Genomic DNA, 19,053 nt, shown 5'->3' with positions numbered 1-19,053 from the left:
GATACATTTCTATTGTCTTTTTTTTAAACATTTGGATATTGGACACGGTATATTCCTCAGTATTGATGTGCAGACAACAGTCTCCTCATAGTGAGGGATCTCTACATTCACAACAGAAGCTGTAGTGCCATCTAGCCACAACTAGTAGTACTACCACTGCAATGGGATTTTTATACTAATCTGTGGATAGTATTTATTTTTATATTGAATTGTTTTCATCCAAATCTTCCCTATTACATGTGTTTATGATAATTCAATTGTTAGCAATTGTATTATCATTGTTGTCACTAAAAAGTTAAATGTTGAGGATTTTATAGTGTTGAAATCATGGTTGTGAATTTTGTTTGAATACTGTTCGAATTCATCCTTTATTCCTTGTTTTCTTGAGGTAATCTCAAGTCATAAGTGTTGGATAGATCAAAGCAAGATTGCCTACCAATGCTTTCCCTCATACAACCAATTCAGATATGTAACTACTTCAAGGAAGGGAGAAAGGAAGTATTCGAATGGGGCCTTTGTCTCCTGTTATGTATCCTTCACTACAAAGGTGCCTATGTTTTGAAACACATATGATGTATGCTCAATTTGTTTGTGTTATTGTATGCAATCATTTTTGTCCAATAGAGTGTGTGTGTGTGTGTGTGTGTGTGTGTGTGTGTGTGTGTGTGTGTGTGTGTGTGTGTGTGTGTGTGTGTGTGTGTGTGTGTGTGTGTGTGTGTGTGTGTGTGTGTGTGTGTGTGTGTGTGTGTGTGTGTGTGTGTCTTAGGTTTTTGCTTTAAGGTCACAGATATGGGATTAGAATAACTGTCTCAAGATTCACATCTGTAAAATGAATATTTGTATGAACAATTTGAACATATTCTCATACTGTATGACTTATTTTTGGAACGCAAGTGTGTGTGCGTGTGTGTGCTGCAGTGTCTTTGTCTTGTGTACTATACAGTATGTGAGAAGGCGGAGAGAGAGCGAGCGAGTGAGTTAGTGGTTGTAATATGAAGGTTGAGTATAGACATTGAGTTAATATCTGAAGCCCCCTTCCCCCTCATGTGCCCTGGTCCTACAGAACACTGAGAACTCTCTCCTGCCACTACACATCTCCTCTTCTAATAGCCCACGGAAGGAGGGCGAGAACGAGCAATGAGTCAAGGAGGGAAAGAGACAGAAAGATGAAGAGAACGAAACATGGAAAGAGAATAAATTAGAGAAATTGAGACTTGAGGAATTTGCATTTAAATAGGCTTTCCTCTCCCATCTGGGTGTGCAATGCTGATATTATCTCACTTTGCAGCTGTTGCTCAAACACACATGAATACAGAGATGGAGATGAAAGGAGAGAAAGTGTTGTGGAAATTGGAAAGTGTCAATAGTAATAACAAAGATCTAGTTCCTGGGAAAGGGAGAGACAGGTGTGTATTTGCACTGACTCCAGAAAGTAGAACCTAAAATGCAATTATCTACACACGGAGTATATTATAGAGGGCACAGAAAAGCACACAAAGATGCCAACCTTTCAGTGACTTCAGTGAGGTTTAGGATGGTGTACAGCAGCACTTCATTGATCAAACTAAAGTTAGATTGATGTATTTGTCGTGGTTGCCAGTCATTGTTAGAAATTAGTAGAATTAAGGGAAGGATGGAAAGTACTGTTTGGGGTTTTCTGAAGTATCTCTGTTGGTCAACATATTGTTACTTCTCTCTTTCAGATAGATTTCAGTTTATCAACAGTATTTTTGAAAAGATTCTTGAAAAACAAAATCTGTTGATGGGTTTTCTTCTAATGCAGAAAGGTTGATTTTGGCTAGTGATGTACACATTGTACAAAATGTTTTATAAAAGCATATAGATCTATTCCTCTCTCCCTGAACTCGTTCACTTTGATGATAGTACAGTGAAGAGACTATACAACAATGTTATGAATTTTGGATTACAAATTTGTAGTTTTTTAATTATTCATCATCGTCATCATCTTCGTCGTCGTCATCATCGTTATCATCTTCGTCGTCATCATCGTTATCATCTTCGTCATCATCATCTTCGTCGTCATCATCTTCGTCGTCATCATCTTCGTCATCATCATCGTTATCGTCTTCGTCATCTTCGTCATCATCATCGTTGTCATCATCATCATCATCCTCGGTGTTGACCTTGCCAGACAGGACGTCCTCTATCCAATCCTCCAGCTCCTGGGCTGTGGGCAGGTCCTGTTCGTCTATCTCCAGCCAGATGCTGTCAGCCTGTACAGAGGAAGGGAGCGAGAAAGAGAGGTCAAAGGTCAGGGGCCAACGTGTTCGATCGGAGTTTCACAATTCCGGACAGGTTGCCAGCAATTTCTTATACTGTACTGGAGCTGTTAGGGGACTCACATCAGTAACGTTGACCACTCCGATCTGAGGCTTGAACAGGTCCACGTGGAAGGTCTTCTCCCAGTAGGGGATCAGCTGAGGAGAGAGGGAGAACACACTGTGAGACCTGAGAACTGTAGGGACTTGTAGCAGAGTTCCTATAGCCCTGTCTGTCTCTGTATGTGTGGCTCACCAGGGGGAAGTCATCAGGGTCGATCCAGATGATGCTGAGACCAGGGTGGTGGGTATTGTCTCTGGCCACTTCCTTCAACAGCTCCAGGAACTCATAACCATCTGAACAACGCATCAAGAAGGTTCGTCTGTGTTTTATCAATCCCTGAGAAGTTTGTTGAATTTCCTGGAAGCTATGATTCAGTGATTCTCAGGTTCAGATAAGACTGATACTGTGCCTACAGAAAGTATTCACACCCCTCGACTTTTTACACGTTTTGTTGTGTTACAGGCTGAATTTAAAATTACATTTAGAATTTAAGTCAGTGATCTGCACACAATGCCCCATAATGTCAAAGTGGAATTATGTTTTATAATAAAAAATCTAAAGCTGAAATGTCTTAAGTCAATAACTATTCAACCCCTTTGTCATGGCAAGCCGAAATAACTTCAAGAGTAAAAATGTGCTTAACAGGTCAGACAATAAGTTGCATGGACTAACTCTGTGTGCAATAATGGTATTTAACGTTATTTTTGATTGACTACCCAATCTCTGTACACCACATACAATTATCTGTAAGGTCCATCAGTCGAGCAGTGAATTTCAAGCACAGATTCAACTACTAAGACCAGGGAGCTTTTTCAATGACTCACAAAGAAGGGCACCTATTGGTAGATGGGTAAAAAAAGCAGACAATGAATATCCCTTTGAGGATGGTGAAGTTATGAATTACACTTTGGATAGTGTATCAATACACCCAGTCACTTCAAAGATATGGGCATCCTTTCTAACTCATTTGAGAGGAAGGAAACCGCTCAGGGATTTTACAATGAGGCCAATGGTGATTTAAAACCAGTTTCAGAATTAAATGGCTGTGATAGGAGAAAAGTGAGGATGGATTGACAACATTGTACTGACACTAAATGACAGTGAAGAGAAGGAAGCCTGTACAGAATATAAATATTCCAAAACATGCATCCTGTTTCCAATAAAGTGCTAAAGTAATACTGCAAAAAAGGTTGCAAAGAAATGTACTTTAAGTCCTGAATACAAAGAATTATGTTTGGGGCCAACACAACACATCACTGAGTACCACTCTTTATATCTTCAAGCATGGTGGTGGCTGCATCATGTTATGGGTATGCTTGTCATCAGCAAGGACTAGGGAGTTTTTTTAATAAAAAAAGAGCTAAGAGCTAGGCACTGGCAAAATCCTAGAGGTAAACCTGGTTCAGTCTGCTTTCCAACAGACACTGGGAGATAAATCCACCTTTCAGCAGGACAATAACCTACAACACAAGTCATAAAATATAGACTGGAGTTACTTACGAAGAGTGGCTAGTTACAGTTTTGACTTAAATCTGACTTAAATATATGGTAAGACTTGAAAATGGCTGTCTAGCAATGATCAACAACCAACTTGACAGAACAAGAAGAGTTTTTTACATGTTTAATAGGCCAGGTTTGCAAAGCTCTTAGCGATTTACCCAGAAACACTCACAGCTGTAATCGCTGCCAAAGGTGATTCTAAGATTTATTGACTCAGGGGGTTTGAATACTTATCTAATTCAAATATATTTAATTAATAAAACATATATTTGTCATAATTGTTCTTTATCCTTGACATTACAGAGTATTTTGTATTGATTGTTGACAAAAAATGACAAATCCATTTTAATCCCGCCAATCCCACTTTTAAACACAACAAAATATGAAAAAAGTCAAGGGGTGTGAATACGTTCTGAAGCAATGTGTATGAGGTTGCTCTTTTAAAAGCTATGTCACGTTCATCTCCTCGGGAACCTGTACTGCAGAGCTAAGTTTATTTATACTAATGTTTGCCTTGCTCAATACTAAAATTGGGTAATGATATTGATATAATGGCTTTTACCAGGGTCCTCCTCCTCTGCGAAGGCCACCACATGGATCCCCTCCAAATCGTCCTCCTGAGAATAACAGAAACAACATCATGAGAAGCTGTCCCAGGATTAAGGCAAGTAAAGCAAGATTGCATATCAAATACTTCTATGTATGTTGTCTGGTTAGACTGTAAACTCTCCTTCCAGACTCATATTAAACATCTCCAATCCAAAATCAAATCTAGAATCGGCTTTCTATTTTGCAACAAAGCCTCCTTCACTCACGCCGCCAAACTTAACCTAGTAAAACGAACTATCCTACCGATCGACTTTGGCGATGTCATCTACAAAATATCTTCCAATACTCTACTCGGCAAACTGGATGCAGTCTAACACAGGGCCATCCGTTTTGTTACCAAATCACCTTATACCACCCACCACTGCGACCTGTATGCTCCAGTCGGCTGGCCCTTGCTATTTATTCGTCGCCAGACCCACTGGCTCCAGATCATCTATAAGTCTATGCTAGGTAAAGCTCCGCCTTATCTCAGTTCACTGGTCATGATAACAACACCCACTCGTAGCACACGTTCCAGCAGGTATATCTCACTGATCATCCCCAAAGCCAACACCTAATTTGGCCGCCTTTCCTTCCAGTTCTCTGCTGCCTGTGACTGGAACGAATTACAAAAATCACTGAAGTTGGAGACTTGTTTCCCTTACCAACTTTAAACATCAGCTATCTGAGCAACTAACCGGTCGCTGCAGCTGTACATAGTCCATCTGTAAATAGCCCACCCAATCTACCTACCTCATCCCCATATTGTTTTTATTTACTTTTCTGCTCTTTTGCACACCAGTATCTCTACTTGCACATCATCATCTGCTCATTTATCACTCCAGTGTTAATCTGCTAAATTGTAATTATTCTCTCCTATGGCCTATTTATTGTCTACCTCCTCATGCCTTTTGCACACAATGTATATAGACTTTCTTTTTTTTCTACTGTGTCATTGGCTTGTTTATTGTTTATTCCATGTGTAACTTTGTGTTGTTGTCTGTGTCACACTGCTTTGCTTTATCTTGGCCAGGTCGCAGTTGTAAATGAGAACTTGTTCTCAACTAGCCTACCTGGTTAAATAAAGGCGTAATAAATCAAATCAAATAAATAAATAAATAAAAATGTTACATTGAGTAATTCTCTATTCAGAGGCTTTGAACTGAACTGAAAAATAATACAACTTCTCACCCAGGTCTCAAACATGTCCTCAGCACGCAGTTTTCTCAGTGTTGGTCTGAAAACAAAGACAAACAATCTTACACAACCCTGTCTGTTTGGTGTCACTAATCGCACTGATCAGAGTGAAATAACTGTGTTCTGACAGCCATACTGATCCCTTTCTTACCTCCTGTGTTCAGTGACGAAGGCCACGATCTCCTCCTCAGAGTTAGGCCTGTCAGGGACAGTGACAGGCTCCTCCATGAAGGGCTCGTAGAAATCCACCTCGTTCATCTTCAGGGTCAGCTCCTTGGCCACCTTAAACACCACAAACACCTTGAATCAGGACCCCATGTGCTGACAGGACCCCTACTCACAGACCAATCAGGATCCCCTGCCCTGACAGGACCCCTGCTCACAGACCAATTAGGATCCCCTGCCCTGACAGGACCCCTACTCACAGACCAATCAGGATCCCCTGCCCTGACAGGACCCCTGCTCACAGACCAATTAGGATCCCCTGCCGTGATAGGACCCCTACTCACAGACCAATCAGGACCCCCTGCCCTGACAGGACCCCTACTCACAGACCAATCAGGACCCCCTGCCCTGACAGGACTCCTACTCACAGACCAATCAGGACCCCCTGCCCTGCCCTGACAGGACTCCTACTCACAGACCAATCAGGACTCCCTGCCCTGACAGGACTGCTACTCACAGACCAAGGAAACAGAATTTCAAGGTATGGATGTCAGTATACTCACAGATTTCTCAAAGGTAGCGAAGAATCTGATGTAGGGCTGGAACTGCTCTGCAGCCTCCTTGAATGCATGGTAGTCTGGAGGAGACCAGAGGTTTATGAAGAAGAGAAAGGAGAGCATTTGGTGGAGTGAGGGATGGAAGAGAGGACACTTAACTTATTTTTAAGTCGCTGTACTACTGTGTAACCACCTGCTACACCATTTCTTATCCATTGTGAAGAGATGTAGACCTTCAGCGTTAAAGTCCAATTCCCAGATTGGTTCTGTCAATTAGCCTAGCCGTTATCAAGCATCTGTTAGCTGGTGTGTGCTAGCTGGGCTATCATTAGCCTTTAATTAAGGAGATGCCGTTGACACATACAGGCACTGAAATAACTGAACTCTGTTGACCCCTAGTTCTAGGCTCCCACAGTTGGTCAGGGGCGAGACAGCCATCGTTGTGCTCATCATGAGTGCGGTGCTGCGTCTTAGGATAAATGGGAAAACATTTGGGCCTCACAGCTGTCTGTGGAGGGTAAAATTGGTCATGAAGCTCGTGTAGCTCAGTTGATAGAGCATGGCACTTGCAGCACCAGGGTTGTGGGTTTGATTCCCATGGCGAACCAGTATGAAAAAAAGTATTAAAATGTCTGCACACACTACTGCAAGTCGCCCTTGATAAGAGCATCTGCTAAATGACTGAAATGAAATCCGTGGTGGTGGGGAGTTTAAAAATGCTCTGGTCATTATCAAGCCCTGGGGATCATCCAATAGCAGTCCAATCCCTGCCATCACACATAAACACAGACAGATTGGTAAAAACTCACGTTCTGATTCGTCGTTTTTGAAGTAGCCAATAAGACGGATGTCTTCCTCCATCCTGTCGAAGGCCCTCAGCTCCAGAGTATTTCCTATCACCTCCACGGGCTCCTCCAACAGCTAGAGAGAGAAGAGAGAGATTGTTGTACAGGGAAAGGGACACAACAGCAAGCTGATCCTAGATCTGTGCCTAGTATCAACAAGTTACTCACGTCTAGTAGGAACTCCACCAGGGTGTCTGCAGAGAGCAGGCCATCAAACTCAATCATACGGTCTCCCTTGAACACGTACACACTTCCCTCTTCCACCAGGCCTGGGTCATAGTTTAGGGTTCAGGGGTCAAATACAGACCATTATTTACAGCCATTCACTGAAGGCTGTACAAAAGCCTTTTGGTGCTTCATAGTCATGCAGTATCATACTTTTTGGAAACTATAGTGCAGGCTGATGTGTTAATGTGTTTTCTTACCCAGCTTCTTGGCAACCTTGACGTCTTCGTGGGAGTCAACCATTCCAAACCCAATCTCCTTTTCCTCCATAACCTGGGCAGCAAGCTGGAGATGACAAAAGACTGTTACTTCAACATCATCATAACACTCAAATTGGAACAGTGTCAAATAGATCTTACATCTGCCCTTACTGGTACAGATGTAAGATCTTCATTTGATCACTCTTTTGTTGCCGAGAAATTTCCTATACAGCAGGCAATGCAAACTTGTAGTGTATTCTAAGTTTTAAAAAGGCTTCTAAAGTGTGTTATTTCCACTTTAAAACGTCAGACTTGATTTTCCCTAACAAAAAATGTATCAACCCCTACCAAAAAATTCCATTAAATATAATCCACAAAAATAATTCACATTTTATGTTGCTGCATGATTATTTTCCTGCTGTAACAAACTGGTTCAAATTAAGATTCTACATCTGTATGTGCTCACAAACTGTGATCCAGTTTGAAGCATTAACAAAACATTGAAGCTTTTTTAAACTTTAATCAATCATATCTAGGAAAGAACCCTAGAGAGAGAGAGAGAGACATTGCTGACCTATAATTTAAATTCAATTCAATTGTATTGGTCGTATACAACACACGCATACACAGTCACATGCACAATCTGCGACTGTAAATTGGCACTGGGACAGACAGGGCTGAGATGAGCCTTAATTGGGGTGACGTTATTGAGTAGATAACGGTCCAGAGAACAGAAAAGCCCAAAGGCGACACACACACAGAGGGAGACAGTTCTAGAATGACTAGAAGTGCACAGCTCTACATGTACTGTACATACAAGCCAGAATGCTGCTGCCATTGTGGTCTCAATTAGGTGAGGCTATGTCAGGCAAGGCCTTGAGCTCTGACAGGGGTAAAACTGGGGCTCCTAAGAATACCTGACTGACAGAAATATCAGGAGGGGAACACTGATTTGTCTGTCTTTATCCAGATGATATGGTGACAGCTGATCATTTAGGGCTTTGAACATCATGTTTGAAAAAAATGATATAGAGGCAGGGAATATGCCTTAGTTGTAGACAAGAAAAAGGCATTGTATTTTTTGCAGCTCAGCAAAACTGTACACACCTTAAAAGGGATATGCTGTACTGTGTACCTCTCAACTTCTAGCAAACCAAAACCACAGACAGAAAACTACAATTTAGAGTACATACAACATGAAACAAGTAGCCTTTGTCCAAGCATGAGATACATTATGTCAATGATACATTGACAGAGTGATGAAAAAAGATCAGATAGGTTGTGGACTCTTCAAACAAATCTCACTCTGTAAGCGCCTTATAAAATAATGCAACATGGATGTAATCTCCGGACCTGGGTTCTAATACATGTGTACTTGATTATTTGTTATGTAGATATTTTCCATGTATTTCAGTATGTGGAAATAATGTGTCCAGAATCAACTACTTATATTGGAAGTATTTGAAAGTATTTTCAAATAATTTCCTATACAAAGACTATTTTTTTTAAGTATTTCCAAAAACATTATTTTCAAATTGCCAACAGACCTGGTTCAAATGCATGGGAGTATTTTAATAGTTGTTATAAATACTGTGTATTTGAGTAATTTGAAATAAATTGTCACGAACCTCGCTGAAGAGGGTGCCTCTTCCTGTTCGGGCGGGGCTCGGTGGTCGTCGTCACCGGCCTATTAGCTGCCATCGATTCCTTTTCCGTTTGTGTTGGTTAGTGGTTAATTGGGTACACCTGTTTTGTATTAGGGTTTGTTTGTAGGGTATTTAAGGGCACTAGGCCCGCTGGGTATTTTGTGCGGGCTTGTTTTTTGTTACTCTGTGTTTGATGGTGTGATTTGTTTTCTTATCTTTATTCTCTGGTCTATTTTGTCCTGTTGTTTTGGACTGGCAACCTATATACGCCCTGTGTGTTGGCGTGATCATTTTTCGGTTGCACCGGTGTAATAAATTTGATAAATGACAGAACCCTGCTCTCTGCGCCTGATTCCATCCACCACTCTTAGTTTTTCGTAACATAAATGCCAATATTCAACTATTTATGTTTTCAGCAACAACATACCTAAATACTTACTTCCAAATGTCTTTGAAAGTATTGAAATACCCTAAATACATTTAGAATCCAGATATGTTAATCTTATACAGATATCTTTTAGTGAAGCAAAAGAGCAAGTACAGTTAATTATGATTACCCTGGACCCTAACCCTAGTGCAGTATTTTGGGGTATTTTATTAGGATCCCCATTAGCTTTTGCTATAGCATCAGCTACTCTTCCTGGGGTCCACACAAAACATGAAACATTAAATAATACAGAACATGAATTAATGGACAAGAACATCTCAAGGTCAGAACTGCATAAATGTAAAGTGTCACACACAGCCTACATATCAGCATATACACACAAAATATCTAGGTCAAATAAGGGAGAGGCGTTGTGTGGTGAGATATTGGTTTAGCCGTTTGTTTTTTGAACAGGTCTGATGTACAGTCAGAGATGGGAGTTACATGCAATCATGGCTCAATATAATACTGTATGTTTTCTTGAATTTGTTCTGGATTTGGGGTCTGTGATAAGACCCCTGATGGCATGTCTGTGGGGTAAGTGTGTGTGTCAGTGCTGTCTGTAAATTGACTATGCTGTGTGTAAGTTTACTATGCAAACATAGTCAACTTACCCACCTGTGGTGAGTTAAATATCTGGGGCTATTATCAGGAGTGGGAAACTGGTCTCCGATTACCTGCTGCACATCACACTCTAACACAAGCCATGAGGAGCACAGGACAGCTAGGGAGAAGAACTTAGGCTAAAGCAGCCCACTGTAGTCCACTGTCACAGCTCAGATATCACACTGTTGCAGTAGGATACTACACTGACACTTGACTTGAAGTAGCTTCTTATGACGTGCTGATTATATTAGAAACATATTCATAGCACATTAGACTGTAGATGCAGTCATAGGGCATCATGCAATGCTATAATCAATTAGCTAACCCTATAGCTATTCAAAAACATTTGAATTGATATAGTATCTTAAATTTCAAAGCAAAACAGGGAGAGAGACAGACACTGCAATGCCCTTCACATGTATAGCTCAATAACATACACTGCATGAGTGCCAGTCCTATTTCTGCCTGTGGCAGAGAGCTGGGGTGAATGACATACATTACAACGGGAGTGAAGTGGAGAATGAATTAACAGAAATAACCTTAACTGACAGAACTGGGCAGCCTCTCTCTCTCACACGCTCACTCTCATACACGGCAGGCAGACAGACAGGCAGACAGGCAGACAGGCAGACAGACAGACAGACAGACAGACAGACAGACAGACAGACAGAGACAGACAGACAGACAGACAGACAGACAGACAGACAGACAGACAGACAGAGACAGACAGACAGACAGACAGACAGACAGACAGACAGACAGACAGACAGACAGACAGACAGACAGACAGACAGACAGACAGGAAACCTGTTGAGGGTGGAAAACCCAGCAGCGTTGCAGTTTTTTACACAAACCAGTGCAACTGGCACCTACTACCATACCGCGTTCAAAGGCACTCAAATCTTTTGTCTTGCCCATTCACCCTCTGAATGGCACACATATACAATCCATGTCTTGATTGTCTCAAGACTTAAAAATGATTCTAAAACTTGTCTCCTCCCCTTCATTTACCTTGATTGAAGTGGATTTAACAACTTACATTAATAAGGAATCACCTGATCAGTCTTTGTCATGGAAAGAGCAGGTGTTCATAATGTTTTGTATACTCACATTAAAGGAAATCTCCCTTCAAAAACTGTATTTTGGTATTTATTTAATTAGTCCACTGTTGATACAGTCCTAAAATGTTTTGGATGTCAATTTCGAGAAGCAAATGCCGCGTTCAACTAATTAGAAAGTCCGAAATGTCAGAGTTGCGACTAGCCTGTGAATGCGACAATAGTTTCACTTGCCACATCATCAGGATGATGCAAAAAAACCCATCATTATGATGATGTGGCAAGTGTCACTTTGCTTCTTGAAAGTCCAAAATCTTGAGAACTTGACTGTTGACATGCAAAACATTTTGGGACTGTGAATAAAAAAATACCAAAATATTGTTTTTTAGTGTATTTTTCCATTAACTAATCAAAAGATAACCATCGTGCTCTCCCAGAAGCTTGGCTGGTGTGTAAAACCCACAAATAAAGGCAAATAAAGAGGTGTAATGGGTTCGCAAACCAAAATATGTTGCATATTGCTTAATTCATTATTCAATGTTAAATTTGTTTTACTGCATCAGGGATAGCATACACAGACATTTAGGAATTACAGCCTTCTTCAGTGTGTAGGTCTGTAATTGAACACAGCATTTGTAAACAACAACAAACGAGCAGCAGGTGATGTTTTTCATTCACAGTGACATGAAATGAAGTACGCTTTATGCAACATGTTTTGGAGTGTGAACCCTTTATACCTCTTCATTTTTCCTTTAACCCCAGTCAGCAAACCCCTCGGTAAGTTGTGAGCTACGTGCCCATTGGAACACTGTAATGTATTGGTACTGTAAATTATTTATGGAGTAATACTGTAGGTCAAGCTGACCCGGTGACCCCAGACTGTTAAATCACCTCAGTCCAGCCCAGGTGTTCCCCCTCCCTAGGGACTCTCCCCTTTCTCCCCTACCCGCCATCTCTTTCTCCTCCTCATCTCTTTCTACTCCTCCTCATCTCTTTCTCTTCCTCCTCATCTCTTTCTCCTCCTCCTCCTCCTCCTCCTCCTCCTCCTCCTCCTCCTCCTCCTCCTCCTCCTCCTCCTCATCTCTTTCTCCTCCTCCTCCTCCTCCTCCTCCTCCTCCTCCTCCTCCTCTCTTCATCTCTTTCTCCTCCTTTCTCCTCCTCCTCATCTCTATCTCCTCCTCATCTCTTTCTCCTCCTCTTCCTCTTTCATCACCTCCTCATCTCTTTCTACTCCTCCTCCTCCTCCTCATATTTTTCTCCTCTCCCACATACTCCTCCCCCACCATCTCCCTTTTCCTCCCCTCCTCCTCTTCTTCCTCTTCCTCATTCTCATCAAGCTTACCTCCAGCACCATCTCAGTCATCTGGTGTTGTTTCTGCAGCTCCTTGCCGTCAGGGATGGGTTTGTGGTACAGCAGACAGAGAATGCTGTACTTCTTCATAGCCTTCTTGTAGTTCTTGTCATTGATGTTGATGACCCTGTCGTTCCCGTCATAGCGAGGGAACTCCAGGCCCTTCTCGGTCTGGACTAGGGGCGCCAGGGACAGGGACAGGCACAGGATCAGAAGCAGCCACAGAGAATGCATGGTCTGAGTTAGGAACAACCAGGCACCCAGAGAATCACAGAGTAACCTTCACCAGTTACGACCTCCACAAGAGCGCTTACGCTTAGGACAGAAAACAAACTCTCCAAAATGTTAAAATAAATGTTAAAACAACAATAGAAAGACAGGTGGAGAATAACAGGTTGCCTTTCAATTATAGTATAAATCTCCTTGAGTTTCCTTCCAAGCCGCCCTCTGACGCCTAACGCTTGTTCAGGAACCAGAGACTCTCTCTCTCCCCGTTTTGCTCCCTCTCTCCTGCCGAGACAAAGGGAAAGAACCGCCCTGACAGGCCTGGAGCACGCTGGGGGGCTGGATACCGTACATAGCAGCACCCCTCTCCCCCTGCCCACCCCACACAGGCCCATTTTTAGGAGACCAGTTGTTTAGGTGCTAAAAATAAATAGGTGAGAGAGCGAAAGAGAGAGAAAGGACGACAGGAGATTTTTACACTGGGCCTCAGCTCTCTGCTCACACTCTCACACCATGATGTCTCTATTTGGCATGTTGGGAGGAATGAGGAGATTTGGGGTGATAGTAATCTGAGGACTACATGTCTAAAGTGCTAGCTGTCATAGTGTAGATTGGGTTAGTTACCATGAGCATAAAAAGAGCCTCCTGAGCAGTGCCCATGGGTAAACTGGGTATTCCCAACAGGTTAGAATTATGCTAACAGTGTCCCACACCACAATATCCAGTGTTAATAGAAGTTAATAGATTAATAGATGCTAATGTAGTGACAGGCTAATGGACAGCACTAACAGGTTGCCTAATGGCAACTAGAATATCATAGAGATAGCTTTATAGTGGTTACTTTACTTTGGAAATCAGCAGTCTGCTTGCATAAATATTTTGAATGCCGGAATGCGCCCACACCATTCTGTTGTTGGGGTACACCCATACCATTCCAAGATACAGGCATTTTGCTACACCCACAATAACATCTGATAAATATGTGTAAGTGACCAATACAACTTGATTTGATTTGAAAACAGACCGAATTACAATTTTTCTGGAAGGAAAACTATTTCACTCATATTGTAAGTAATTCTAGGTCATATTTTATAGAAATCTGGAAACACTGGGCAGTGACTTTAAAACTAGTTCGTTATTGCTGTGTGTGTTGGTGCAGTTGTCAGAGCATACTGGGGTAGAGGGAGGTGTTGGCTGAGGGGTTACAGAGCATACTGGGGTAGAGGGAGGTGCTGGCTGAGGGGTTACAGAGCATACTGGGGTAGAGGGAGGTGCTGGCTGAGGGGTTACAGAGCATACTGGGGTAGAGGGAGGTGTTGGCTGAGGGGTTACAGAGCATAGTGGGGTAGAGGGAGGTGCTGGCTGAGGGGTTACAGAGCATAGTGGGGTAGAGGGAGGTGCTGGCTGAGGGGGTTACAGAGCATACTGGGGTAGAGGGAGGTGTTGGCTGAGGGGTTACAGAGCATACTGGGGTAGAGGGAGGTGTTGGCTGAGGGGTTACAGAGCATACTGGGGTAGAGGGAGGTGTTGGCTGGGGGGTTACAGAGCATACTGGGGTAGAGGGAGGTGTTGGCTGAGGGGTTACAGAGCATACTGGGGTAGAGGGAGGTGTTGGCTGAGGGGTTACAGAGCATAGTGGGGTAGAGGGAGGTGCTGGCTGAGGGGTTACAGAGCATACTGGGGTAGAGGGAGGTGTTGGCTGAGGGGTTACAGAGCATACTGGGGTAGCAGTCATCATGATGAATCAAGTTGACAATCGACTGGCAAATTCTTTTCTATACTTGACATATGACGACAAATGATCGATAAAACGTATCGGTGCTCATTGGCCATTGGACATAAACAATACACAACAAGTTGAAAATCGCAAATTCAACAATGTGTGGTTTGGAAGGAATCAGTGGTTAACTGCAAACGTTGCAAAGCAATCACTAGCCTGCTATTGAGTGGAGAGGGTGTGTGGTCCAAGTCTGAGTTTAAGGGTCTCTTTTCCAAGATAACAAGGATCAACATTCACATGCAACACCATGGGCCAGAAAAGGTTTCATACATTGGCCATGCTGTCAATCCATCATGACTTCTGCCAAGTTCAAAATAACTGGAAACTCGGAACTGGGAAATCTCAGACCAGTGAGTTCAAGACAACTGGGAACTCTGAAAAAAATGTAGCTCTGACTGAGAAAATAAGTTTTGAATGGTCAACCAACTCAGGATTCCAAGTCGGGAACTCGGGCCTCTTTCTAGAGCTCCAACCTGACGATCGCTGAAGTCACAATTCAACCTTGTTTTTTTCGGAGTTGTCAACCTTGTTGTCCAGTTGTCTTGAAAGCACCATAAATCCAGAGAATGCCAGACTTTGATGACAAAGTTTCATGACAGATTATGCCCACGAGAGGGGCTGCTGTGCCACCGTCCTGTTCAGGTGAGCACAGCACAACAAGGTGAGTCCAAAAATGTATTGTAGGCTGCTGCATAAGTAATGTGGTAGCTGCGTCACTACAGTTCCTGATTCGATCCCAGCAGCCGGCCTCAACTGGGAGACCCATGTGGCGGCGCACAATTGGCCCAACGTCGTCTGGGTTAGGGGAGGCTTTGGCCTGCTGGGTTGTCCTTGTCCCATCATGCTCTAGTGACTCCTGTGGCGGGCCCGGTGCAATGCATGCTGACACTGTCGCCAGGTGTACAGTGTTTCCTCCAATACATTGGTGCGGCTGGCTTCCGGGTTAAGCGAACAATGTGTCAAGAAGTAGTGCAGCTTGGCGGGGTCGTGTTTCGGAGGATGCACAGCTCTTGACCTTCGCCTCTCCCAAGTCCGGATGGGAGAGAAAATAATTCAAACAAATGATGATCCAAAATGGCGTAGCAGTTCAGACGTCTTTTGTCCTCGTCTTGTCGTGTCCCGTATATATATATACAACTTTTTTTCACATACATTTTATTTTAATTTTCCATCAACTCATCTTCAAAACATTCTCCTGCAACCCGCCTCACCAATTTATATTTATAAAAAAGTATTATTTACCTCAAATCTGTAATCCTGCAAGAAGCTAGCCAGAAACTCCAAGATGCTAGCCAGAAGCTAGCCAGGAGCTAGCCCAGAAGCTAATCCAGAAGCTAATCAGAAGCTAGTTCAGAAGCTAGTTAGCTTCTTTACTGGCAAATCGTTAGTATTCAACTAACCACGGTTTGTGGTCATCAGCTATCTTTTAGCTCGAAAATCTATCGACAGTTTTGTACGGCGCAGCGCGGCTCGGAACGGAACATACCGGACCAATTTTTATCTCCATGTCCCTGGAATTCAACTGCTCTCTGGACATTCATACCTGGATCTCACAGCTAGCTAGCTGCTATCCGTGTGACTATCGGCTTTCGTCGATTCCGGAGGAAACATCAATTATTCCGGAGCTAGCCAGCTCCATCAATCACTCATGAGTTCCATCAATCATTCCTGGGCTGCAGTCACCTATCCGGACCCGTTTTACTGCCTACGCGGAGCCCCACCGGGCCTTCAAAACTGGACTGCCGACGTTATCTACCCGAAGGAGTTATCCGGCTGGCTCCTCCGTCGCGACGTTACCTGAACGCCCATCTGCGGCCTGCTAACCGTTAGCTGTCTTACCGGCTGCTATCTGAATAGACAATCGGACCATTTATTTATTTTTATTATTATTATGTTTTCTTCTTGGGCCTCTGTAACTATATCTATTGTTTTTATTTTTGTTGTTGTTGTGTGATTTGGATTAATCCCCTCTACCACACGGAACCCCACTAATCTACTGACGGAACGCAAGAGGTGGCTAATAACAGACCTCCATCCTATGCTAGCTTGCTACCGATGGCCTGGCTAGCTGTCTAAATCGCCGTGACCCCAACCAACCTCTCCACTCACTGGACCCTTTTGATCACTCAACTAAGCATGCCTATCCTTAATGTCAATATGTCTTGTCCATTGCTGTTCTGGTTAGTGTTTATTGGCTTATTTCACTGTAGAGCCTCTAGTCCTGCTCACTATACCTTATCCAACCTATTAGTTCCACCACCCACACATGCGATAACATCTCCTGGTTTCAATTATGTTTCTAGAGACAATATCTCTCTCTTCATCACTCAATACCTAGGTTTACCTCCACTGTATTCACATCCTACCATACCTATTTCTGTACATTATACCTTGATGCTATTTTATCGCCCCCAGAAACCTCCTTTTACTCTCTGTTCCAGACGTTCTAGACGACCAATTCTTATTGCTTTTAGCCGCACACTTATTCTACTCCTCTTATGTTCCTCTGGCGATGTAGAGGTGAATCCAGGCCCTGCAGTGCCTAGCTCCACTCCTATTCCCCAGGCGCTCTCTTTTGACGACTTCTGTAACCGTAATAGCCTTGGTTTCATGCATGTTAACATTAGAAGCCTCCTCCCTAAGTTTGTTCTATTCACTGCTTTCGCACACTCTGCCAACCCGGATGTTCTAGCTGTGTCTGAATCCTGGCTTAGGAAGACCACCAAAAATTCTGAAATTTTAATTCCAAACTACAACATTTTCAGACAAGATAGAACTGCCAAATGGGGCGGTGTTGCAATCTACTGCAAAGATAGCCTGCAGAGTTCTGTCCTACTATCCAGGTCTGTACCCAAACAATTTGAACTTCTACTTTTAAAAATCCACCTCTCTAAAAACAAGTCTCTCACCATTGCCGCCTGCTATAGACCACCCTCTGCCCCCAGCTGTGCTCTGGACACCATATGTGAACTGATTGCACCCCATCTATCTTCAGAGCTCGTGCTGCTAGGCGACCTAAACTGGAACATGCTTAACACCCCAGCCACCCTACAATCTAAACTTGATGCCCTCAATCTCACACAAATTATCAATGAACCTCCCAGGTACCTCCCCAAAGCCTTAAACACGGGCACCCTCATAGATATCATCCTAACCAACTTCCCCTCTAAATACACCTCTGCTGTCTTCAACCAAGATCTCAGCGATCACTGCCTCATTGCCTGCATCCGTAATGGGTCAGCGGTCAAACGACCTACACTCATCACTGTAAAACGCTCCCTGAAACACTTCAGCGAGCAGGCCTTTCTAATCGACCTGGCCGGGGTATCCTGGAAGGATATTGATCTCATCCCGTCAGTAGAGGATGCCTGGATATTTAAAAAAATGCCTTCCTAACCATCTTAAATAAACATGCCCCATTCAAGAAATGTAGAACCAGGAACAGATATAGCCCTTGATTCTCCCCAGACCTGACTGCCCTTAACCAACACAAAAACATCCTATGGCGTTCTGCATTAGCATCGAACAGCCCCCGTGATATGCAGCTGTTCAGGGAAGCTAGAAACCATTATACACAGGTAGTTAGAAAAGCCAAGGCTAGCTTTTTCAAGCAGAAATTTGCTTCCTGCAACACTAACTCAAAAAAGTTCTGGGACACTGTAAAGTCCATGGAGAATAAGAACACCTCCTCCCAGCTGCCCACTGCACTGAAGATAGGAAACACTGTCACCACTGATAAATCCACCATAATTGAGAATTTCAATAAGCATTTTTCTACGGCTGGCCATGCTTTCCACCTGGCTACTCCTACCCCGGTCAACAGCACTGCACCCCCAACAGCAACTCGCCCAAGCCTTCCCCATTTCTCCTTCTCCCAAATCCGTTCAGCTGATGTTCTGATAGAGCTGCAAAATCTGGACCCCTACAAATCAGCGGGGCTAGACAATCTGGACCCTTTCTTTCTAAAATTATCTGCCGAAATTGTTGCCACTCCTATTACTAGCGTGTTCAACCTCTCTTTCGTGTCGTCTGAGATTCCCAAAGATTGGAAAGCAGCTGCAGTCATCCCCCTCTTCAAAGGGGGGGCCACTCTTGACCCAAACTGCTACAGACCTATATCTATCCTACCATGCCTTTCTAAGGTCTTCGAAAGCCAAGTCAACAAACAGATTACCGACCATTTCGAATCTCACCATACCTTCTCTGCTATGCAATCTGGTTTCAGAGCTGGTCATGGGTGCACCTCAGCCACGCTCAAGGTCCTAAACGATATCTTAACCGCCATCGATAAGAAACATTACTGTGCAGCCGTGTTCATTGATCTGGCCAAGGCTTTCTAC

General features: G+C 43.2%; 1 protein-coding gene across 1 annotated transcript; it reads right to left on the bottom strand.

Moving 5' to 3' along the window:
- Positions 1–610: 610 nt before the first annotated feature.
- On the bottom strand, positions 611–13,253 carry LOC118366797 (calsequestrin-2-like). The gene is made up of 11 exons (XM_035749480.2): positions 12,700–13,253; positions 7,621–7,705; positions 7,364–7,464; positions 7,160–7,271; positions 6,357–6,430; positions 5,780–5,910; positions 5,623–5,668; positions 4,406–4,460; positions 2,536–2,636; positions 2,364–2,438; positions 611–2,234 (listed from the first exon to the last, which is right to left on the bottom strand). Exons 1-11 carry the CDS (start codon positions 12,940–12,942, stop codon positions 1,947–1,949), a joined length of 1,311 nt encoding a protein of 436 aa, XP_035605373.1. The 5' UTR covers positions 12,943–13,253; the 3' UTR covers positions 611–1,946.
- Positions 13,254–19,053: the final 5,800 nt, after the last annotated feature.

This window comes from Oncorhynchus keta, chromosome 34 (assembly GCF_023373465.1).
Source record: "Oncorhynchus keta strain PuntledgeMale-10-30-2019 chromosome 34, Oket_V2, whole genome shotgun sequence".
In the NCBI taxonomy this organism is placed as follows: domain Eukaryota; kingdom Metazoa; phylum Chordata; class Actinopteri; order Salmoniformes; family Salmonidae; genus Oncorhynchus; species Oncorhynchus keta.
This window is presented reverse-complemented; position numbering and strand designations above follow the sequence as displayed.

Bases quoted from the DNA above. Each gene is read 5' to 3' on its own strand.
- LOC118366797 (XM_035749480.2), bottom strand. From the start codon at position 12,942: ATGCATTCTCTGTGGCTGCTTCTGATCCTGTGCCTGTCCCTGTCCCTG. The intron at 2,637-4,405 runs GTAAAAGCCATT...TGCGTTGTTCAG, and splicing joins CGCAGAGGAGGAGGACCCTG to ATGGTTATGAGTTCCTGGAG. The intron at 2,439-2,535 runs GTGAGCCACACA...CTCTCTCCTCAG, and splicing joins ACCCTGATGACTTCCCCCTG to CTGATCCCCTACTGGGAGAA.